The 20,542-nt window shown below is 41.3% G+C and overlaps 1 protein-coding gene across 9 annotated transcripts in view; it reads left to right on the top strand.

Moving 5' to 3' along the window:
* Satb1 (SATB homeobox 1) overlaps positions 1-20,542 on the top strand; it is a 102,599-nt gene that overhangs the window by 9,289 nt on the left and 72,768 nt on the right. For 3 of the 9 annotated variants that reach the window (XM_070018669.1, XM_070018668.1, XM_070018671.1), the window contains exons 2-3: positions 16,006-16,240; positions 19,870-20,046. In XM_070018669.1, the coding sequence (XP_069874770.1) occupies positions 16,030-16,240; positions 19,870-20,046 (388 nt within the window). In that variant the 5' untranslated portion in view covers positions 16,006-16,029. Of the gene's footprint in view, positions 1-12,854; positions 13,418-15,824; positions 15,884-16,005; positions 16,241-19,869; positions 20,047-20,542 lie in introns of those variants that run through there. The other 6 variants (XM_070018672.1, XM_070018666.1, XM_070018667.1 and 3 more) reach the window with 5 other exon arrangements.

Genomic DNA, 20,542 nt, shown 5'->3' with positions numbered 1-20,542 from the left:
TCCTTTTTGACAGTAGCACCAGGTTGTTTTGTCCTCATCATCTGACCTTCATGATGAGGGTAAGTATCTCTGTTGAGATTCCTGGTCCTTTGGTGTCTGGTTCTGGAGATGAACTATACCAGAGTCAACAGAGCTCATCCTGACTTCCCTGAAGTTGGGTCACCATTAGTGGTCTTTCTGATCTTCCGGAATCAAAAATACTATGGTGAATTGACTTCTACCTGTTCTTTCCTGCAATAGTGATTTTTTTTTCAGGATTTTATTGGATAAATATCAGCTATGATTATTACCTAAACAAACTTTCTATTTACTGTAGCTATGTTTGTTGTTTAGAAAATGTCATAAAATTCAGGGTGTTTCTTAATATGAAGAGTTTGCTCCATTCCTAAAACCAATACTAGGCTTTCAATGGGACTGTGTTAGCTGCATCTAAAACATTCTGAGAAGTTCTATTTTCTGAAAGTGGTCTACAAAAGACACTTCCTTTTAACATTTATTTTCTTTTTAAAATGCATGGAACTATTTACATCACATTCCTATTAAGTCACACAAAGGAAAGTACTCTGTAGCTGGTGTGATGCTGTGTGACCTATTACATGATCGTGCACATTCTGTCTCTTTAAAAACACAGTCTCCTCTATTTGCCCTATTAATTGTTGATATGTTGCCATCCACGAGACAAAAATTAGAGCTGTAATTAAATAATCATGTGATGCTCCTTAGTGCCAGTGAGAGCAAACTCATTTTTCCAGGCCCTGATGGTCACTGATTATTGTATTACCACTGGCTTGCTTTATTTGTTTATTTTTAATGGTGCTCTATCTGAGGCTTACCTAACTACTGTCCTTTTCAAAATTAAAGAAAGTAGCAGACATTCAGTCAGTTAATTGGCTAGAGGTCCTCAGGGATCTAAGGTACACGTACCTTTTTTTGCTTTTGGTCACCTGGTAGGTTCTTTGGGGATGCTGCATCAGTGGTATGGTCGCCTGCCATTTAATTTACACTGGTGTTTTGGCTGGGATGGAGGCATATGGGGAATGCCAGGAGAATTACAAAAGGAGCTGGGTATTAAAATTCAGAAATGATTAAAATTGAAATAAAAGGATGCTGCTTCTTTGCCAGTGCTCTGGCAGTCATAATGACACATAGAGATTAGTTCCCACCTTCATATTTTCCTTCTTTCTCATTTCCTCTTGTTTATTGTTGACACATTTTCCTTATGTCTGTCTCTCTCTTTTCTCTCTTTCTGCACCATTGTGACTCTATCCTTCTCCCTCTCTTTCCTTGAGCATGGAGAAGCCTATTTAACCTTATTATAACAATAACAGAATAGGTTATTAATATTTAATATGCACATGATTAAAATTTCTTTCCCTTAAACATAGGTCAGCTGTATTATTATTAACCGGCATGTAATTTTTCATTTAAAATATTCTCAGCTCTGCCTTGCTGTTTCTAGAATGTAGTCTACTTTAGTAGTGATTTAATATATAATGTTTAGAAAACTGTGGTCGGCTAGTGAGAAAAGAACTTACCAGTCATGGATAATCAATTATGCATGAATTCAAATGTAACAGATGGAATCTGGTGAGTTAAAGTTTCTCTTTGCTTTAGTGGGTTTTTTTGTTTGTTTGACACCTGTCTCTTATATATAGATAAACATCTAGTGTAGCATGTGAGAAATTTCCTTGTAACTTTACTTTCTCATTAAAGCAATCTTCTTCAATTAAATGTAAAGGCAGAGAAATGTCTTACCGATTATTAGGTTCTGTCCCAGCATTCTGTAGATAAGGAATCTGATCATGCTGAATGAACATAGAGTCTCTTAGCTAGATACTAGTGTAGGAAGCAAGACCCCCAAACCTCGGTCCTTTTTTAACCTTTTCTCCACTACTTTTTCCACTATATTATTTATCCTCCCCCCACCCCTTTGAAGTATTGTTCTAAGTGTGGGTTTTAAAGGTTTCTGGTGAAAACAGTGATAGCCTACTTTTAAATTGTGGTACACTCCCTTGTAGGAGATGCAGAAAGTATCTGTGTACTTGTTTCATTTGATTGTATCATACATGTACACATTTTAATACTTGGATGTTGGCCAAACAGTTGGATTTCTCTAAGCTATTAAGAATGCCACAAGATTTGGTTTTATATCCTTAGTGTGGCAGATGCCAGTCTCAAAGATGCACTTATATTTTGCTTGAAGCTTTTGTAAATTTGTAGTGATAAATTCCCTTTGTGCAAAGAGAACTAAAAACTTGTTTTAGAGGGCCTGAGAACCTCCAAGGAGAGATAAGAAGTTTCATTTTCATTAAATAGAACGTCAATATGTAGTGCTTCTTCAGTTGTAGAAGTAATAGGAAGACAGTGGGTACTGGCCATTTTTGAAGCAGTGCAGTCTCTAAACAGTGACAGGCTGATCCTGTCAACATTTTTCATAAGTATACTGCTGTTTCTTTCCCATGTTTTGTGTGTGTGTGTGTGTGTGTGTGTGTGTGTGTGTGTGTGTGTGTGTGTATGAATATACGTGAAAAGGTCTCTACAAAATAAAAATAATTGATTAAAAATAGCCCTGAGGCTATTTCTTCTTTTTTATGTTGTAGCATTATTTTACACTTTTTTCTTTCTATGAGTTGGAAATTTGTATGTGAACTTATAGTTCATGTCATTTATGACTTAAGTTTCACAATAAACACACTAATAAAAAGGTGATAAGATAGGTAACGTAGGTATGCTTTAGCTATACTGTGGAGCTGTCTTTTAAATATTTTACTTAATGCTTGCACACTTAAAGACATACACTTTTAAATTATTTTCTCTGTGTATCAATATTCCCTAGTTGTGCATATCAGAAATATACATATAGAAATAAATTTCAATAAAATATGATTTATAAATGAGTTTGCAATTAATTTAAAACTCCATTGTGAATGTAAAAGTTGCTAATATAAATTCAGTAGAAAAAGATAAGTAATACAGAAGATAAGACAGAATATCATAAGAAAAGGTGATATTTCTATGGTTGTATATGCAGTAAATAATCCTTATTACTCTCATTAAAAGTTACTGACAAAATTAATTTGAAAGCCTTCACATTTTTCCTTTTATTTAAAACACAGAATCTAAAATATTTAAATACTTTGCTTTAAAATATTTAAATACTTTATTATAGAGACTAAATTTATGCAGTTTTTATAAGTGTAAGTGTGCCTGTATGTACTGTTGAACAGAGAAAGTGTTCTAAGTCATGAGTGGACTTAATCTTTACCCATGAGCTACATCTCAAAAGCATTTTAGGACTTCCTGTCATCTTATCTGCTTTGCCTATGGGTGCTTCTCCTCTTTTGCAAAGATATTGTATTGAATAAAACCTTAAAAGAGGACCATCTTTCTGCAGTGGAGGACCCTCAAATTTGGGTGAGATCCTGGTGTCTAATTACCAATCTATGTTAATTATCCTTGGGTCAGACATTCATCATACAAATTAAATACCTTGCATAGAAAGGAAAGTGGCTCCTAGCAGTGGACAGTTGAGGTGGGGTGGAGGTTCAGTGAGTGTGTTGTAGTTCATTGTTTTTCTGAAGCTTGGCATGATATATTTTTTTTTGGCATGATATTTTAATGGTAACATATTTCTCACAATCTGAGGCTAGCCAAAAGAGTATTCTGCCTATTTTAAGTTTTTTTTTTTTACTGTAATAAAAGATATGTAACAAAATATTCCATTTTGGTGATCGTCAAACATACAGTTCAGTGACATTAATGACATTGACACTGTGGCATAACTATCACCACAGTCTGTTTCTAAATCCTTTCCGTTTGCTCAGATAGAATGTGTTTTCTTTTGAATTAAACTTCCCTTTTGCTTTAGCAAGTTCCAAGCATTATGTTGGTATTTTATCACTGCCCAGTTGTGAAGTACTCGTCTCAAGTGCTGGCTTTCCTTTTTAACGGACAGTCCCTTGCTTAGTGTCTGGTGCCATTGGACATGGTACTATAGTATCAGATATCGCCTTTAGCTGATTTTCCCACAAAATGACCTAGACTAGGATTCAGGCCTTGGTAACTTCCAATTCTTTCTCCCTAGAACCAAGATAGGGAAGAGTAGCAATAATGTGTACATCTCGTAAGGACATTTGATTGATTTGCTTTGGCTAATATTAGGGGTGAGTTTCTGATTGGCTCTATTGGAAATAAAATCACTTGAGCTTCCTGTGAGTTTCAGAGTCAAGCAGGGTTTGGGGTACCTTGCAATTGGCTTCAGGGCCTGCATGATTGGTGTGACTACTCCTGCTCAAGTGCAGTGAGTTACTGTAGAAATGAATTAAACAGTTTTCAGCTGTTCATGGAGAAGCACACTCAAGACTGAATCATTTATTTTTGTTGGAGGGGGAAATCATATTTAACTATGTTGCAAGAAGAATTAAAGGAAACTCATTCGGATGGTTCTGGCTCCAGCAAATAATAGGCTGGTTTTAGAACTGTACTTCCATGTGTAATTTTGTGGTTAGTTGCTTATGTCTGTGATGATAAATCACATACCTGCACAGGATTTCTGGCACCCTGGTAAATCTCAAGCAAATGCCCAAATGCTAATTTATCATGGTTCCCCAAACAGCCTCTGTTGACCCAATCAATGATCTAATAGCTTGCCTTCCTCCACCTTCCCCCTTTTAAACCTTTGTTTGAAACAAGTGACCTTCCTGCATGTACATTTTATAAATTTTGACTTAGTGCTTGGTCCTAGAACAGACTTATCTTTTCTATGTGCCCCCAGGATTAAGTGAAAAAATTTCACCTTAGAGTATCCAAACAGGCACATTTGATTTTCCTGTTCTCCAGTAGATACTAAAGTTGTCTGTATTTCTGAATCATGCCAGGAGCTTTAAAACTCTGAAGGCTGAGCTCCGACCCTTATCCATTCTGATTTGATGGCTGTGGGGTGCAGTCTGGAAGTCCTGCTATGATCTCAGCACCTGGCTTCACTTCCTAAGATTGTTAAGCAGTATTCTTAGCACCCGCTTATAAGCTCATAAGAACAGTTCAGGAATTTGTCCCCTGTAGTGGCAATCATAGTAAGAGACTCCAGCAATCTTTACATACCCAACCTCAAAATGCTTAGAGCCTTGCATTTGGAGGTATAGACATATGAATAAATAAGAAATTTCACATGGCAAGCAAGACCTATACTGTGATAGAAGGTTGAAGGAAGTACACGACAAAGGAGCAGGCATTGGACAAAGGGGCAAAAGCAAGCTGTTTGTTCAAAGAGATAACAGCAACAAGACCCCCAAATGAGGAAGAGCAGGAGGGGCATTCCCCTTCCAGAGCCAGGCAACAAAATGAGGCATCCCGACACTCAAGTATTTTGGTAGTAATTGCTAGATGGGTGGAATCAGTGGGCAGTTGCAAACATCTTTTCTGCTGAGTGCAGTGGCTCCCTCCTGAAGGCCTATGAAATGCAAGCTATTCCAAAGGCTGAGATTGGGAAGATGACAGTTCAAGGCCAGCCTAGGCAAAAAGATCTCCTCTTGATAGAAAACATTCGTCCCGGCGGTGCATACCTGTTATCCAAGCTATGTACCCATGCATACATAGGATCATAGCACATCTTGTCCCCTGTAAAAACTCTGGCAAAACTAACCAGAGCAAGAAAGACGAGAGGCATGGTCCTAAGTTCAAACTCCAGTATTGGGGGTTGGGGGGGAGAATCCAATCTTGAATATAAGATATAAGCACTAGTTTTGATGGAATTATTACTATTGTGCCTTGTCAAACAAATGATTCGAACCAACGTCCATGGAAAGAAAGGTAGCTTTAGAGTTTTTTGTTTGGTCACTTTTTGGCAATAAAAGAAGTACTGTTTCTGAGGAAAAGGTCCCTAAGTTTTGTCAGTTTCTAGAAAGCAGCTATGTGGCTGTTCCTTCCCAGATCTCCCAAAACAAGAATAAACGGGGCCTTGGCTTTTTCTGCTATTAAGATCATACCACAAATTATCATTGAGTATTTACATGTTCTGTAAAGTAATTAGGAAACAACTTTGATACCTATCAGTCTGTTTATAACCAAAATTCATCTCATTTGGGAAAGAGAAACAAAAGCAAAAAACTGTTATGCCCTGGGTTTAAAGTTCATTATCACTCCCCTTTTATCTCTCCTGCAACATTTTCAATCTTTTGTCTTTATTTCCTGCAGTATTAAAGTATTTGTGTGGCATTTGAATGCTCTTCTATTTGAGCTGGTACCTACAATGGAAACTTCAAAAGAACCATTTCTAAGAGCAGTTGTGCTTGCTTGCTTAATATGAGGGCAGAGGTATGGGTGGGAATAACTGTGGTTAAGTTCACCTATGAGATTTTTTTATGTGTGTGTCAGTCCTGGAGCTTGAACCTGACCAGGGCTTAGACACTGTCCCTAAGCTTCTTTTGCTCAAGGCTAGCACTCTACCATTTGAGCCACAGTGTCATTTTGGGCTTTTTCTGTGCATGTCCTGAGGAACCGAACCCAGGGCTTCATGCATGCTAGGCAAGCACTCTATCACTAAGTCACATTCCCAACACACCTATGAGATTTTTTTAAATGCTCAAGGAAAGGAGCATTTGGGGAAAAATGCATATTATTGCAAATGTAATATGAAATAAATCCTTTCAGGTACAGGCATGCCTAGAAATTGTCTTAAATTTGTGTTCAGCAGTCCACAAGTCTAACTTCTTGCAACTTCTCAGCTCTATGTGCTAATTCAAAAGTGGGAAATGATCTTGATTCAGACAGGATGTCTGGAACCATTCAGCACTGGACTGGTCTTTAGTCATCTAGGAGCTTGCTATGTAAATGCTGTCCAATAGAACTTTTTACACTGAGGAAGTTTTCCCTAATCACACTCTCTATTATGATAGCAACTAGCCACATGGAGCTATTGAGCACTTAAAAGATGATGAGAAACAAATGCATACATTTTGGATGATTTTAATTAATTTAAATTTAAATGATAAAACCACCTTCTTCACTGTTCCTCTACACTTTTGCAACCTCTGAAAGAATTGCAATGCAATTAGTAGTGAAAATTGGTTGACAATGATATTGAGCCTTTGCTCTTACATAGTTATTCATAATGTACGTATTATACAGATGTTTCATTAAGTTCCTGATATTGTTGCAGCGTGCAGACAATGTGCAGTGTGCACTCATAGGGCTCGAAGTCTAATAAGGAAGATATTTGGTAAACTAATAATTATCCAAACTCTTAATTGATTAAGACTGTGATGGCTTCCAAAAGACAAAATACAAGATACTGTAGTGAATATGTAATGGGGGCCAGAACATCATGAAGCTTTAGTGAGAGTTTAGTAAGAGAAAAGCATGAGGCCGCCTTCTCAAGTTACACCAAATTGAAGGCTGGTTCAGGTTGGCTGCAAAGACCCACAGCTTTCACAGTGAAACACTTCGCAGGTGTCATGCCATGACCTCCAAAGAGATTTGTCCGTTGAAGCTACATGCACACACATACTGCAGACTTATGAACCTGAGCAGTTGTGACGATGTCGGTCATAGATAATATGTGATAAGAGAGTGCAAATGTTTACCGGATGTCGTATTTCCTCTCCAATGTATGTTTTGACAAGGTTGTTTGGGCTGTAGCCCCAGTGTTTCCTCCCTGCTCATACAAATTGGTGTTTGGTCCATTCAAGAAATGATGTGGAAATTAGTCCTGACATCCCAGACAGACAAAGCAAGACACATGACAGCAAAACATATGGCTCGAATAGACATCCATATATGGCCAACACAGACCATATTCCCAGAAACTCATACACAGAAAACACCACCTGCAGCTAAAGCCAAAAAACAAAGAGTTGATGTGACAAAAAGAGCAATGTGTTACATAAATCGTGCTGCTTTAAAAGTATAGAGATAGCCAACTATACTTGAATCAAAAAAAGATGTCCTTAGTATGGTGGTAAGCATTGCGGAGTTGCTATATCCTAAATGCATTCAGATTCGAAATCTTTTTCTGTTTATTACAAATATATGTGCCATTCAGAACTCTGAATGTGTTTTAATGCTTTCAGATATCTGCCTGCATATTTATCTTAATACGATGCCATTTGAAACATGCAGTAATCCTCTCATTAAGTTTTTCTGAAATAGTATATATCTTCTACAATATTTTATTTCTCCCTTCATATTTTCAGTATGAAATGTCTTCACGAGAGACAAAATTGATGCATTCTGATGAAATGTATGTCCACATGTTAAACAGTTCATGCATTTAAGTTGTAATATTTCATGATCTTTCAAGTTTTCTATTATGATAGCAAGATTTATAAAGTTTATTTTGTTTTAATTTTAAAAAGTATTTGTGTCTTTGTTAAATATATCTGAGTAGAATCAGTTGATATTTTTGCCTCACCTTTCCATGACAGATTATGTTAACATATACAAGGTGATCCCAATTACTTTTTTTTTCTTCTTTATTTTGATCTAGCTTTACACTGGATAGGATTCAGTGACTATAATGAATACCTAAGTTCACTGATACAGCATACTACTAGGATATAAACCACAGTGTGCCATTTTATCTCCATCGTTTATAATCATATAGTTCTGGAATAAAGAATGTGCTTTAGGAAAAATTAATGTGTACATGTGATTGATAGAGTCATGATTGTACTGTATTGTTGCTATTTATAATAAAGTCATTATTAGATGCCTTTATGCTCATTCCGCTTATCATTTTTCAAGGTAGTCCTTATTACACACTTTTATGGTTTATGTTTATGAATAGGTTTGTGATTCTGGATAAAAGACATAAAGACTATTAATTCCTATGTTACATTAGCATTGATCATGTCATTAGTAGACTTAGGCAATCAGGGGCATTTTGTCTGATTTATTTGTGTAAAATGACTGTATAAACATTGACGGCATTTCATGCCAATATGTCTTTAAGACTGGTATTTTCAGTAACCTTTTTTTAAGTGTTCTTTTCTCTTAGCTCAAACTTTTTCTTTTTTTAGATATGCAATCTGAAGTGACGTTGCATGGGTAAATGACATATGACATTCTTTTGGAGTCCAATATAATTTTTAAAATTAAATTTTATTTTTTGTGCCAGCACTCGGGGCTTGAACTTGGGGCCTGTGGCACTTGCTTGGCCTTTTCTTTCTGCTCAAGGATGAGGCTCTACCATTTGATCCAAACCTCCACTTCCTGATTTTTGTTTTAAAAATATTTTGTTTCTATTTTTAAACTTGTTCGGCACGATACCACACTACATTGTCCTTAATGAAAACAAGTCAGCTTTCAATGAAATTTGTTAAGCATTGCCAATTGAAGCAACTGCTGAAATACCCATGTTGGAAATTCAATTTTAACCGATCATATTGAAAAATATCATTGTCATTATTATCGAAGATCTTTTAAAGTAAGTTTAATCTCCATCCACAGTACAAACTCCCATAAATTGTTCCAACTTTCCACATTTTTGTATTTCCTTATTCAAATTTCTTTAAAGTAGCCTCTTCCTATATTTAAATATTTTAAAATGAAGTAGGCTGTTGAGTGAAGATTGCATTGAATTACTTTTCCTGTTTGGGATGCTGTGTTTTATGTGGATCACATCTTTCATCTTTTGCTCAAGACTTTGCCAATATGCAAGTTTTCTTTCCTCGACTGTAACTTTTCTAGGTTGTGGGGGAAACTTGGGTGATAGTAAAGTGATTTGTTCTCATTGTATTTCTCCTCAATTATCCCCCACCCCATAATTTCCATCACTTGATTTTTCTACCACGTCTTCTGCTTTTCTTAGATTTCTCGTGTAAACAGTGTGCTGAAGCGTGCATTGGTAGCTTTAAAGAGCTCAATTTGCATATTTCTCTCTTATCTCAGTACTTGTGCTAACTTGTTGCGTTTTAAAATGTGCAACAAAACGTTTATCTAATTTTTCTTTTTCCTACCAGTGTGTTCTAAACAAGAATGCTGATAACATTGTTGTTTATGATTAGCTGCCTTAAGGTGCTCAAATGATGGTAGTAAAGCCTAAGTAATGAACGCTGCATTTTCCATTTCCGAGGAGATGTACTGCCCTTTATTTTTATATGGACTATATTTAATAGATTGTCTAACTAAGATCACTCAGGCGATAATGACCATTGATCTAACAGGGGAACTTTGCAGCAGAAGTATTTACTGCTGCTGGATACAGAAGCATTTACCTATCTCCTGTGTCCTGTCTTTTGCCGGACACCAATAATTTTAAGACGGATGACATCTTTTCCTTTACCATAGTATGTCAGGCCTTTTCCAAGTGACCCAAATTCGTTCCACTTGACCACGACAGGCCGCCTAGTTCTTCCTTCCAAGTGTCCCACGGCTCTGACTTACAGTCACTGTCTCTGGCAATGTTGACTCCGTAGTTCAGGGACCACCTTTCCTGGGGTGGGGGGAGAAGGAGGGGGACGAGGTATTTGCGAGATCCTTTCTAGGCTCCCCGCCTTGACTGCCCGGCGAAGGTTTCCACGCTCCCCCCCCTCCCCCGTGCTCCCCGGGAGGGCTCCACCCGCACCCGGTTCCCTATGGCCACTTCCTGAAGTCACCAGCACACCCGGGCCCGGTCCGCCCCACCTCTCCCCGCCCCCCCCCCCACCGCGCCCAGGCGCCCCTTGGCCGTCCCCCCCCCCCCGTCCCCACCGCGCCCTCCCCTCGGGTGCCCCCCGGCCTGGCTCCCGGAGTATTCCCTTCTGTGGCTTTTGTGGCTTGTGGGTGGCTGGTTAGTTTTCCCCCTTGGCCCTCGCCCCCTCTTCCCCCGCACTTTCATTTCCCCGCCCCCCCTCTCCTTGCCAGCCCTGCCCCTCCTCCCGCCCAGCTCCCACCCGCACACCTGCCCTCGCCGCCCGCCCGCCCGCCCGCGCGCGGCGCGCTGCCCTCCCTCCCTCCCTCCCTCCGTCCCTCCCCGCCCGCCCGCCCGGCGGCCGCTGCCAGGGAAGCCCCCGCGCCTCCGCCCCCCGCGCTCTCCCCGGCGCGCCCGGCGGCGGCCGGCGCGCACCCCGCGCTGCGCCCTGTTATTCTGGGTATTGTGTGTAATAAATGTCGGGCCGCCTCACTCTAATCAAGCTCATTACAAATTCTTGCGCGCCCGGGGCCGGAAGCCGCGCTCCCCGCCGCACTCATTCACTACTTACTCTCGTCTCCCCGGCGTTCGCCCCCCGCCCCTCCCCGATCCCGGCCCTCCAGCCCGGGTTTTAATCCCCAACCCTTCCCGCCCGCCCCGCGCACCCTGTACCCCCCCCCCCCCCCCCCGCCGCCTTCCTCCTCCGCCGCGCACCCCCTCCCCTCCCCTCCCCCGCCGCCGCCGCCGCCGCCGCCACTTTCCCGCTCGCTCCCGCGCCCCGCGCCCCGGACGCGGCAGAGCTGCCGGCCCCGCTGGGGAAGGCTCCGGGCGGCGGCGGCGGGCGGCCGGGCAGGCAGGCGGGCGGAGGCTGCGCGCGCGGGGCTGGGGCTGCGAGCGGGGTGATTCTGTATTAAAATGAGGCGGAGGAAGAAGAGGCAGCCACAGCGGCGGCGGCGGCGGCGGCAGCGGGAGCAGCGGCGGCGAGGAGGGCGGCAGCCCGGGCGGACGCGCAGAGCCGAGCGGGGCCCGGCGGCGGCGGCGGCGGCGACAGCGGCCGGGATGAGTCAACTCGTGATTTAATGGGGGCAGAGACGGCGGCGAGGGGGAGAGCGAGCGAGCGAGCGCGGCCGTGGAGAGAGAGAGAGAGTGAGGGAGCGAGAGAGGAGCAGCCCCGTCCGGGGACTCGCGCTCACACGCACGCACACACAAACACGCGCGCACACCTCTCCCAGTGCCACCCAGCCACCACCGGCCTCGCCACCGCCACGGCCACGGCCGCCCTCGGGCTAGCCTGCCCGGGGGTGACCCAGCCTTCAAGCCAGGGCGACTCCCGAGGACGCCTCCCGCCCCCCTCGCTCGCCTGCCGTGCCAGAAACTCCTGATCAGTTTCGTGGGCGCTCGGGGGGCGCCCGCACCCCTCCCCGGGCCCGGGTCCCCCGTGCCATTGTGGTGGCGCTCCGTTGTTTACCTCGGACTCGGCTCGGGGAGGGCTCGGCCGACTTTTTGGGGGAGGGGGCGGGGAGTCGGTGGCGGCGGCCGCGGTGGTGGTGGAGTCGGCTGGGGTGCCTGGCGCTCGTGCTCTCCCTCTCCCCCCCTCCCCACCTCCTGGGTCCCCCTCTCCCGTTCCTCCTCCCCCCTCCCTTGCCGTCCTCCCCCCCACCCTCCCTTCCCCCCCCCCGGTCCCCTTCTTCGCCGGGGCTCCCCAGACGCTCCCAGCCCCGCGTCCATGGGCAGGGAGAGGGTCCTCCGGGCTGCGGTCGGCGAGGGCGGAATCCAAAGTGGCATCTTAGTGCCCGTGCGGGGCTCTGGTGGCGCCCCTCGGCCCCCCGCCCTCGCTGCCCCCCGGTAGATGCCCCCCCCGCCCCTCGCGGGGAAGGGGCGCGAGGCTGTGGGGGAAAGAGAGAGAGGGAAAAAAACCAACACAAAAGTTTAAGGTTGGGTCGGGCTGTCCGGGGAGGGGGTGGGGACGGGGGACGCTCCGGCGAGGTGGCCTGCTCCCCGCCCCCCCCGCGCCCGCCCGCCGCCGCCGCCGCCGCCGCCGCGATCTCGGGGGGCTCTTGGAGAATCCGATCACAAGTGACAGCCACAAGTAGACTTGGCGTCCTCGCACCCGAACCCCGGAACCGAGGCGAGCGGAAGGGAGGGGGCGAGGGAGGAGAGCGCGGAACCTCGGGGCCCCCCACCCCCTTTCTGGAGACCTGGGCCGCGGTGATCCTGTCCGCCCCCCCTCCTCTTCCCCTTTCTCCTTTTTTTTTTTTTTTTTGGAGAGATTCCTCAGGCATCACCTCGCCTCCCCAGCCCCACACCACACTGTGCTCCGAAACGGGTTCTGCTTTGTTTTTTTACGATTTCTCTCCCCCAACGAATCACTTGTCAGATCAATTTTATCTTCTCCCTCCTCCCTTCTTCCCACTCCCCCCTCCTCCCCGTCGGAAACCCCGTTCTCTGAGGTTAGACATTTTACAAACCATCTATGTAGCTTTTCGATTTGTGATTTTTTTTTTAATATAACCCCCCCCCCCCTTCCCATGGCTACTCTTCCAGACATTTATTTCTGCCCTTCCCCCGCTTAGGGGGGGCGGGGGTAAGGGAAGGGAGAAAATAATACAATTTCAGGGGAAGTCGCCTTCAGGTCTGCTGCTGGGTTTTTTGTTTTGTTTTGTTTTGTTTTGTTTTTTTAAATTAAAAGAAAAAAAAAAGGACATAGAACACATCAGTCTTGAACTTCACTTCAAGAACCCGGGCTGCAAAGGAAATCTCCTTTGTGTTTGTTATTTATATGCTGTCAAGTTTTGAAGTGGTGAGTTTCAGGTCGGTTTTGCTAATTTCACTCAGTAAAACTGCCGTGTTTCTGTTTCTAGATAGTACTTTGCTTCTTTGTCTCTTTAAAAGGTCACAGTGAAAGCTTGGCCTGGATCGTGCTGGCCATATGGAATGGATAAGGGTACAATTTCTTAAAATGTGATTATGGGGTACTGGGGGGGCCAGGGAGGCAGTACAGCAAGGAACTCATTGAAAAGTCCCAAGACGCAAAAAAAAAAAATAGTTTATTGAAACCGAAATTTCGTGCTTTTCTTTTTCTTTTGAAAGGAAGTTATTGATGAGACCAAGTTCATGGTTTCATTCAGTAGTGATCCTGTAAGGTCTTAGTTTAAGGGCAGGGAGATGGGATTTGGAGAAAAATCTGCTTTCTATGTGCCAATCAAACATTGCACTATAATGGATTTTAAGATGTGTAACTCAAAAGGAACTCCTCAGCCTGGCATCTGTTCAGACCATAGTTAGTTCCTTCTGCTGTCAGTCCAGAGGCCTATTTGAGGTGGTTCTTTTCAATTTCAATCTGAGGTTTGGTGAACTTTAGCCTTAGGCATAGAGTTTAAAGGAGTAAATTGGGTGTTTTATGTGCATGTAATTTTGCTTTATAATGTAAAGCTTTTTACAGGATGACTTAGTGTTTAATAGATGCTTTAGGTGAGTATTCAAAGGACCATTTTGCCTGACCTGTGTGATGTTTTGATTGTCAATACATTAACTTAATTATAATCTATCACTTTCATTTGCCCAACACCCTAGAAGTGCTGCTGAGCCTCCTGATTACTTAATACGTTTTGCAGCATTAACTTTTGTCTACTTTTTCCCTTTTTTTGTTTGTGTTCCTTTCATAAGTTGCCCCAAGGGTTAAAAGATTTTCTTTTCAAATCATATGTTTTAAAATTCATCTTCTGCCTCTAGGGTAAAGCAACCTATTTTAGAAAAAGCAGCCCTGCATTATAATCTACATGAAACATTATAGAGTGTTTTGAATAAGTTAATAGTCTTCAGTCTCTAATTTTGGCTTGAGACTGCAGTTTAATATAATAAAAAGAATATCTTGATTAAAAAAAGTGGCTAAAAAAGGCACATTTATTGTTAATGAACCTCATAACCAAAACCAGATGGGACCTCTATCAGCAGTGGTAAACCTTTAGTTCTCTGCGTCCCCCCTGGATCACAAAGATAAATAGCCATTATTATTCTCAAACTTTGTAGTTCTTCAATTGGCATTCTAAAAGTTGCTTTTAACCCTCCAGATTAGTATCTACCTCCTTTCTGATTATATAGGACAAAGTAGACCATAGTTAAACAGATGGGAAAAAATGTTTGCACAAAAGTCATGATGATACAAACTGGCTTTCAACACTTGCAGATCTGAGTAGCTTTGGTATTCTACTTGAAAAAAAAAAAAAGATATGTCATATTGCTAAATGACTGGAAGAAAGTAGTAATTATCATTTTTCTCTCTGGTATTTCAAAGAGGTTCTCCTTCATATTGATAATCCCAGTGCCTAAAAGTAAGGTGAAAGTTCATAAAATAATTCTCACTTAAAAAAAATAAATTCTAGTGAAAACTGTAGTTTAGTAGTGACTTTGATATTACATTCCTATCTTTATTATAAACAGCATAATATGTTAACTGAAAAATATATATTTTTTAATTTTCTGAAATGAGGGTGGTAACTTTTCTTTGGCATAGTGAGATTTGTTTTGAAAATGTAAGATTGTGTTTTACCAATATTGTGATTTTTTTTTTGAAAGTCAATTTGGTACTTGAGCCTATTGTGTTTATCACACAGTACTTTCAAGCGTTTTGCTGTTTAAATTGCTAACAGCATTGTGTTAGTAATGGAAATATAACTATTAACTCTAAAAGGCAAGTTGTTAATGCTTCAGTACTTGGGAAATTTAAAGAAACCCTTCACTTCTTCCTGTTTGCTTAGGAGAGAAATGATCCAGTCACATGTTTGACCTAAGGCTTGACTAGATCTTTAACAGATCACGTAACTCTTGAAACTTAGATAGGAGGAAACTTTTTCTGTGCATTAACTTGTGAAACCAATGGGGACTTTAAAAAGTACTTCGGTGTTTGGTATATTTTTTGAGATGGACGTATATACATACATATATGTCAAAATTAAAAGAATATAAAACATAAACATGTTAAACTTACTATTTTGGACTGTGATAATTATCTCCAGCCTTCATTAAAATATTGCTATTGTGGTCTATCATGAGTTTCTAGTTTTTAAATTTTGGGGCCACATAAATAGCTATTTTCTCTTTTATGCTTGTCATTCTTGTTCTAAAAGTAAGCTCTTTTTCTTCTACTTACTTTTATTTATAGATGACAAGTTATCTTTTTATTTATGTGTATTGATACACTTTTCACAAATTGTTCTGTTCATTTGGACAGAAATGTGCTGTTACCTAGAAATACAGAAGCATTTGTGCTGTGTATAGGTAAGCAATTGTACAAATTCATTTGTAGACACAAATGTCTAGGCAAAAGGTTTATATGGGAGACATACATAGGCACCGATCCCTCACCCTATTCTAACATCTTCTTTTTTGCATTCTGACAGGTGATCTGTAGACAGTGACTGAGTATGGATCATTTGAATGAGGCAACTCAGGGGAAAGAGCATTCAGAAATGTCTAACAATGTAAGTGATCCGAAGGGCCCACCAGCCAAGATTGCCCGCCTGGAGCAGAATGGGAGCCCTCTAGGAAGAGGAAGGCTTGGGAGTACAGGTGCAAAAATGCAGGGAGTGCCTTTAAAACACTCAAGCCATCTGATGAAGACCAACCTTAGGAAAGGTAAATACTTTCAAACCAAATAGCATTTAAGTCTATCCAAGGCCACACTGTGCGAGTGGAGGGGTAGAACATGCTTGAATTTTCTTTTCCTGGATTCTCTTTCTGATCTTAATGTAGTTGCATTCTGGGCTGCAGTGCTCATCATGCTTTGAAGTATAGGCTCTGTGCTTGGATGGAGTATCTTACTCTAAAGATCAGAACCATTGGACTTGTGGGATGATAAGGACTGAGTTAAGTGTAATTGTCTCATTTTCTGCAAGGGTCCATTCATAAGATGTTGTCATTGTTGTAAGGGATATGTAGGTTGTTGCTTTGACTCACCCAGAATGACACTAGGATTGTGTGAGAGCCTCTTCAGCTTTTTCTATAAGCTTTGTTGAAGGCAATCTCAGAGACGATGGAAACCTTACATAAGATGATACTGAAGTTTGGTTATGTCGTTTTTTTGTGGTTTATTATTTTGCTGTGAAAGCCCTGATGATTCTCATTTTAAACTTTCTGTGTAACTATTGTTGATAAAGGAGGGCCAGATTTTGCGTATTTATAAAGGGAAGATGTGTAAATGACTTTTTTCTGTCAGTATTAAGTTGATGAAGTTTAACAACTTTGCCTGTGTTGGACATTGTTGGCATAGAGCAGCTCCTGTACTAAGTGTTGTATGTGTCTCTTAAGGGTCTTTATTTTTCTCTCTGAATAACATGTGTAGGAATCAGATTTTCTGAACATTTACTAAGCAAAGGATAAAAATGCCATCTTTTAGCAACCAAGAATATTAAGTAGATAAAGTTAGAAGGCAGAGGAATTTCATTGTGTTTGATGCATAACATTTATCACACAATCATTTATTTTTTCCTTGGTTTGGCGAAAACAAAGAATATATTGATCCTGAAATGAACAGACACAGCAGTCCGTATTGTTAGATCTTTATCTATTAAAAATGGAAAAACAGCACTTCAGCAGATTCTTTGGCCTCTACTCATGATTACCCTATTTATTGATTGTTTGCCAAGAATGTATGCATCTTAAGAAAGCCAGAGTAAGAGCATTAAAAATATAATTTATTACGGCTTTTCAAACAGAGTACATTAATATTGTACTGTGAAGCACTGGGGCTCTATAAAAAAGACTTTCTGACGCCTGCAAACATATAAGTTCCATAAATTCCTAAATAGGAGATTTCAGCTGTCTCTGGTATTATGTGATATTTGCACAGCAAACTTTAATGCCAGGACAGTTTTAGACAAGGATTCTACAGACTTCACTGCTCCTTATGGCAGACGTGCTGTTTACACAGGCTCATAAACCTTCAGCAAAAGCTCCTAAGACTGCCTTCAGGTTTAAATCATGTGGTATTTTTAGCATTCAGCAGTGACCAGTACTCTCCCCTTTTAACGTTGCAAGGTTATGAAGTTGCTGTAGTTGGAAGCCTTGCCAAATACTAGCCCAAAGAATCAGGCAGTTCAGAGAAGACTCCTGTTTAGCATTACTCTCAGTCACAGGAGGGCAGTTGTGACAGTTTACCAGAAAATTTAGCAGCTGGATTTATAATTAGGTGATACTATTGTTACTTCCTCTAGAGCCACCTTTATTATTTATAAGAGATCTCTGTATTTGACCAATAAAAGACAAGGTAAATCCAATATATTTCAATAGTTTGGACAGCCTTTGGCTATTTCATAGGTGTGAGTTGAACACATCTGTTTCTTCCCTTAAGAGGAAAAACCAGTGTATGTGTTTTTGTTGTACTAACCCAAGTCTTTGAAGACATTAGTGCAGGGGGAGAAGGAAACAAAAAGTATAGTAATTTCACTTTCTGCCTAAATGTTTTTTAAAAAGGTATTGTACCCATAATGACTTATTTTAAAATGCAGTTTCATGGCAGAAGAGTCTCAGCTTAATCCAGATAACAAAATCACTAAAGCCTCTTGGTGTGTGTGTGTGTTTGTGTTTTCCATCTTATTTTTCATGTGCATGGTTTCTGTTTGACAGGTGCTAGATAAAAATTGTGGCTTAGCTGAGAAAGCACTACTAGGAAAAAGGGGTTGAATGTTTTTATTTGTTTAGGAGATTTTGCCAAAATACCTTCAAGCCAAGGAAGAAATCACCAGTTTGCATATTGCTGTTTCTGCTGTGGTCTCCCCAAGTCGTTTTCTGATCCCTGACGGGTTCTCTCTCTGGTATAAAACAGCTGAATGAATGACAAGAATATTGGCAAGCTCTGTGGCTTGTTTTTCATGCCTAGCCTGTTGGTACTTCCGAATGAGTTTGTGAGCTTTTCTAAGTAAACCTAAAGGGGTTTATTTGTCAGAGCTAGGATCTCTTGTGAACAGTTCACTAAAGCTTTGGTGAAGACACACAAATGGAAAAATGTAGCTGCTTTATCTCCAGCTTTTGTTCAGCAGAAACAAGCAAATAGAGAATATGTAAAAGGCCTCTCTGGTGTCTGTAGAAAATCCCGATTTTCAGCAACGTTGATATGCACTTGACATCTTCAGAAGTTGGTAGGGTTCTTCAAGTCCAGAGGATGGAGCTTATTTAGGCACGGATGTGTAGGACTAACGGAGGATCCTGGGTGCCCTGTTAAAGTAACCCTTGTCATCATTTATGCTAAAGATGATACCCTCCTGGCAGTTTGCCACAGTGCAGTTCAGATGCATCTGCTTTTAACCCTTTTCAGTTATCATTGGAAGTCTGACAGTGTGCTGCATAAATACCTTGAATTCCACAGCAGATTGTAGACGAAGCCTCTTTTCTTATGGTGGTATGCCCTGTGTTTATTAGTTATCTGGCTATTGAATTACTATACTGGCTTAAAGTAAAGCAAGAGAGACCCCATCAGATGCATGCAGATTCCTTACCCTGGTAAATCCCAATGAGGAGAGTTTCCCTCTCTCATTTTTTTTAAAATCCTATTTACTATAAGAGAGCTCATTCATTTTAAAGCTGCTGTGCTGTCTTTGCAGTCAGGTAGCCTCAATGAATAGTCACAAACATAAATGCTGTTTGTCTCCTTTTTGTACCTATTCTGAATATCCATTTGGTTAAGTTTTGTTTTTCTCTTATGGAACCAGTTAGGGTAAAATAATCTGAAAAAGGAAGGGAATAAGACTTTTATGCCCAAAGATAATTTGTTTGGACACAACCAGGAGAAATTTATGATTAACAGGAGTGTGTAGGCAGTGGGAAAGGTAGATTCCACTGGAGACAACTGCAGTGAGTTGTGTTTGCATGTTTGCATACTCTGTGTCACTTACAGCAAATCAGACAAGACACACTTATTTCTCTCTTGTCAGCATTATTATTTGATCAAAAAGGTAATTCTGCATTTATTGCTTTTTTGGAAAATGGACTGTTAAAATGAGAGGAGAGTCTCTGATATATGTGGACCAAGTTCACATGCTATTTAACTGTTTCCTTTACAACTTTATGAAAATAAAAAGATTGTGTGTGTGGTGTGTGTGTGTGTGTGTGTGTGTGTGTGTGTGTGTACGCTTGTACTTCTCCACCAAGTCTGCCTTAGAAGCACAACCTCTCATGTGGGAAAGATTTATTTTCATAGCGTTTCCCCCACAGACTACATTTCTGAAGATTGTTGGTTTTCTGTGTCCTTTTCTCTGTCTTTTTCATAGGAACCATGCTTCCAGTTTTCTGCGTGGTAGAACATTATGAAAACGCCATCGAATATGATTGCAAGGAGGAGCATGCGGAATTTGTGTTGGTGAGAAAGGACATGCTTTTCAACCAGCTGATAGAGATGGCACTGCTGTCTCTAGGTTACTCGCATAGCTCTGCTGCCCAGGCCAAAGGTAAATAATGCAGACATGGTGTTGGAAAAATTGCTTGGCATCCTTTGTTTACCTTGCAGAGAAGGCAGTGGGTATTTTTACTCTAAGAACTGTATGTAGCTTGTGTTTTACATTTGTTTCTTATAGACTGTGGCTTTAAAAAATTGGCTTAATTCAGTTTGGTTTAGTTAACACACATTTTGCTCATGTGGAATGTCGAGGTAGATTTTTTTTTTTAAATTACTTCAGCTGAATCATTAGTATGCTTATTGACCTTAATAATCTGCTCCACTGAGGACCCACAAGGAAGTGAGGAGCGTATTTGAGCAGATGGACTGTTGAGAGTCAATTTGCATTTATGACTGAATATCTAGTTCTGTTTCTTTTATTCTGTTTCTGATGGTTTTATGGGCTGTAAAGTATTTTTCAATGCTGATTCCCACTGCAATAGAGAATCTTATCTAAATCGTAAAGCCATTTAGAACTGGTTCAGCTATGTCTTATTAGAACTTCCTGT

Source organism: Dipodomys merriami, unplaced genomic scaffold (assembly GCF_024711535.1).
Source record: "Dipodomys merriami isolate MVZ:Mamm:240054 unplaced genomic scaffold, mDipMer1.0.p SCAF_13, whole genome shotgun sequence".
Taxonomy (NCBI): domain Eukaryota; kingdom Metazoa; phylum Chordata; class Mammalia; order Rodentia; family Heteromyidae; genus Dipodomys; species Dipodomys merriami.
Note: the sequence above shows the minus strand (reverse complement) of the source record. Positions and strands in the feature narration are given on the sequence as shown.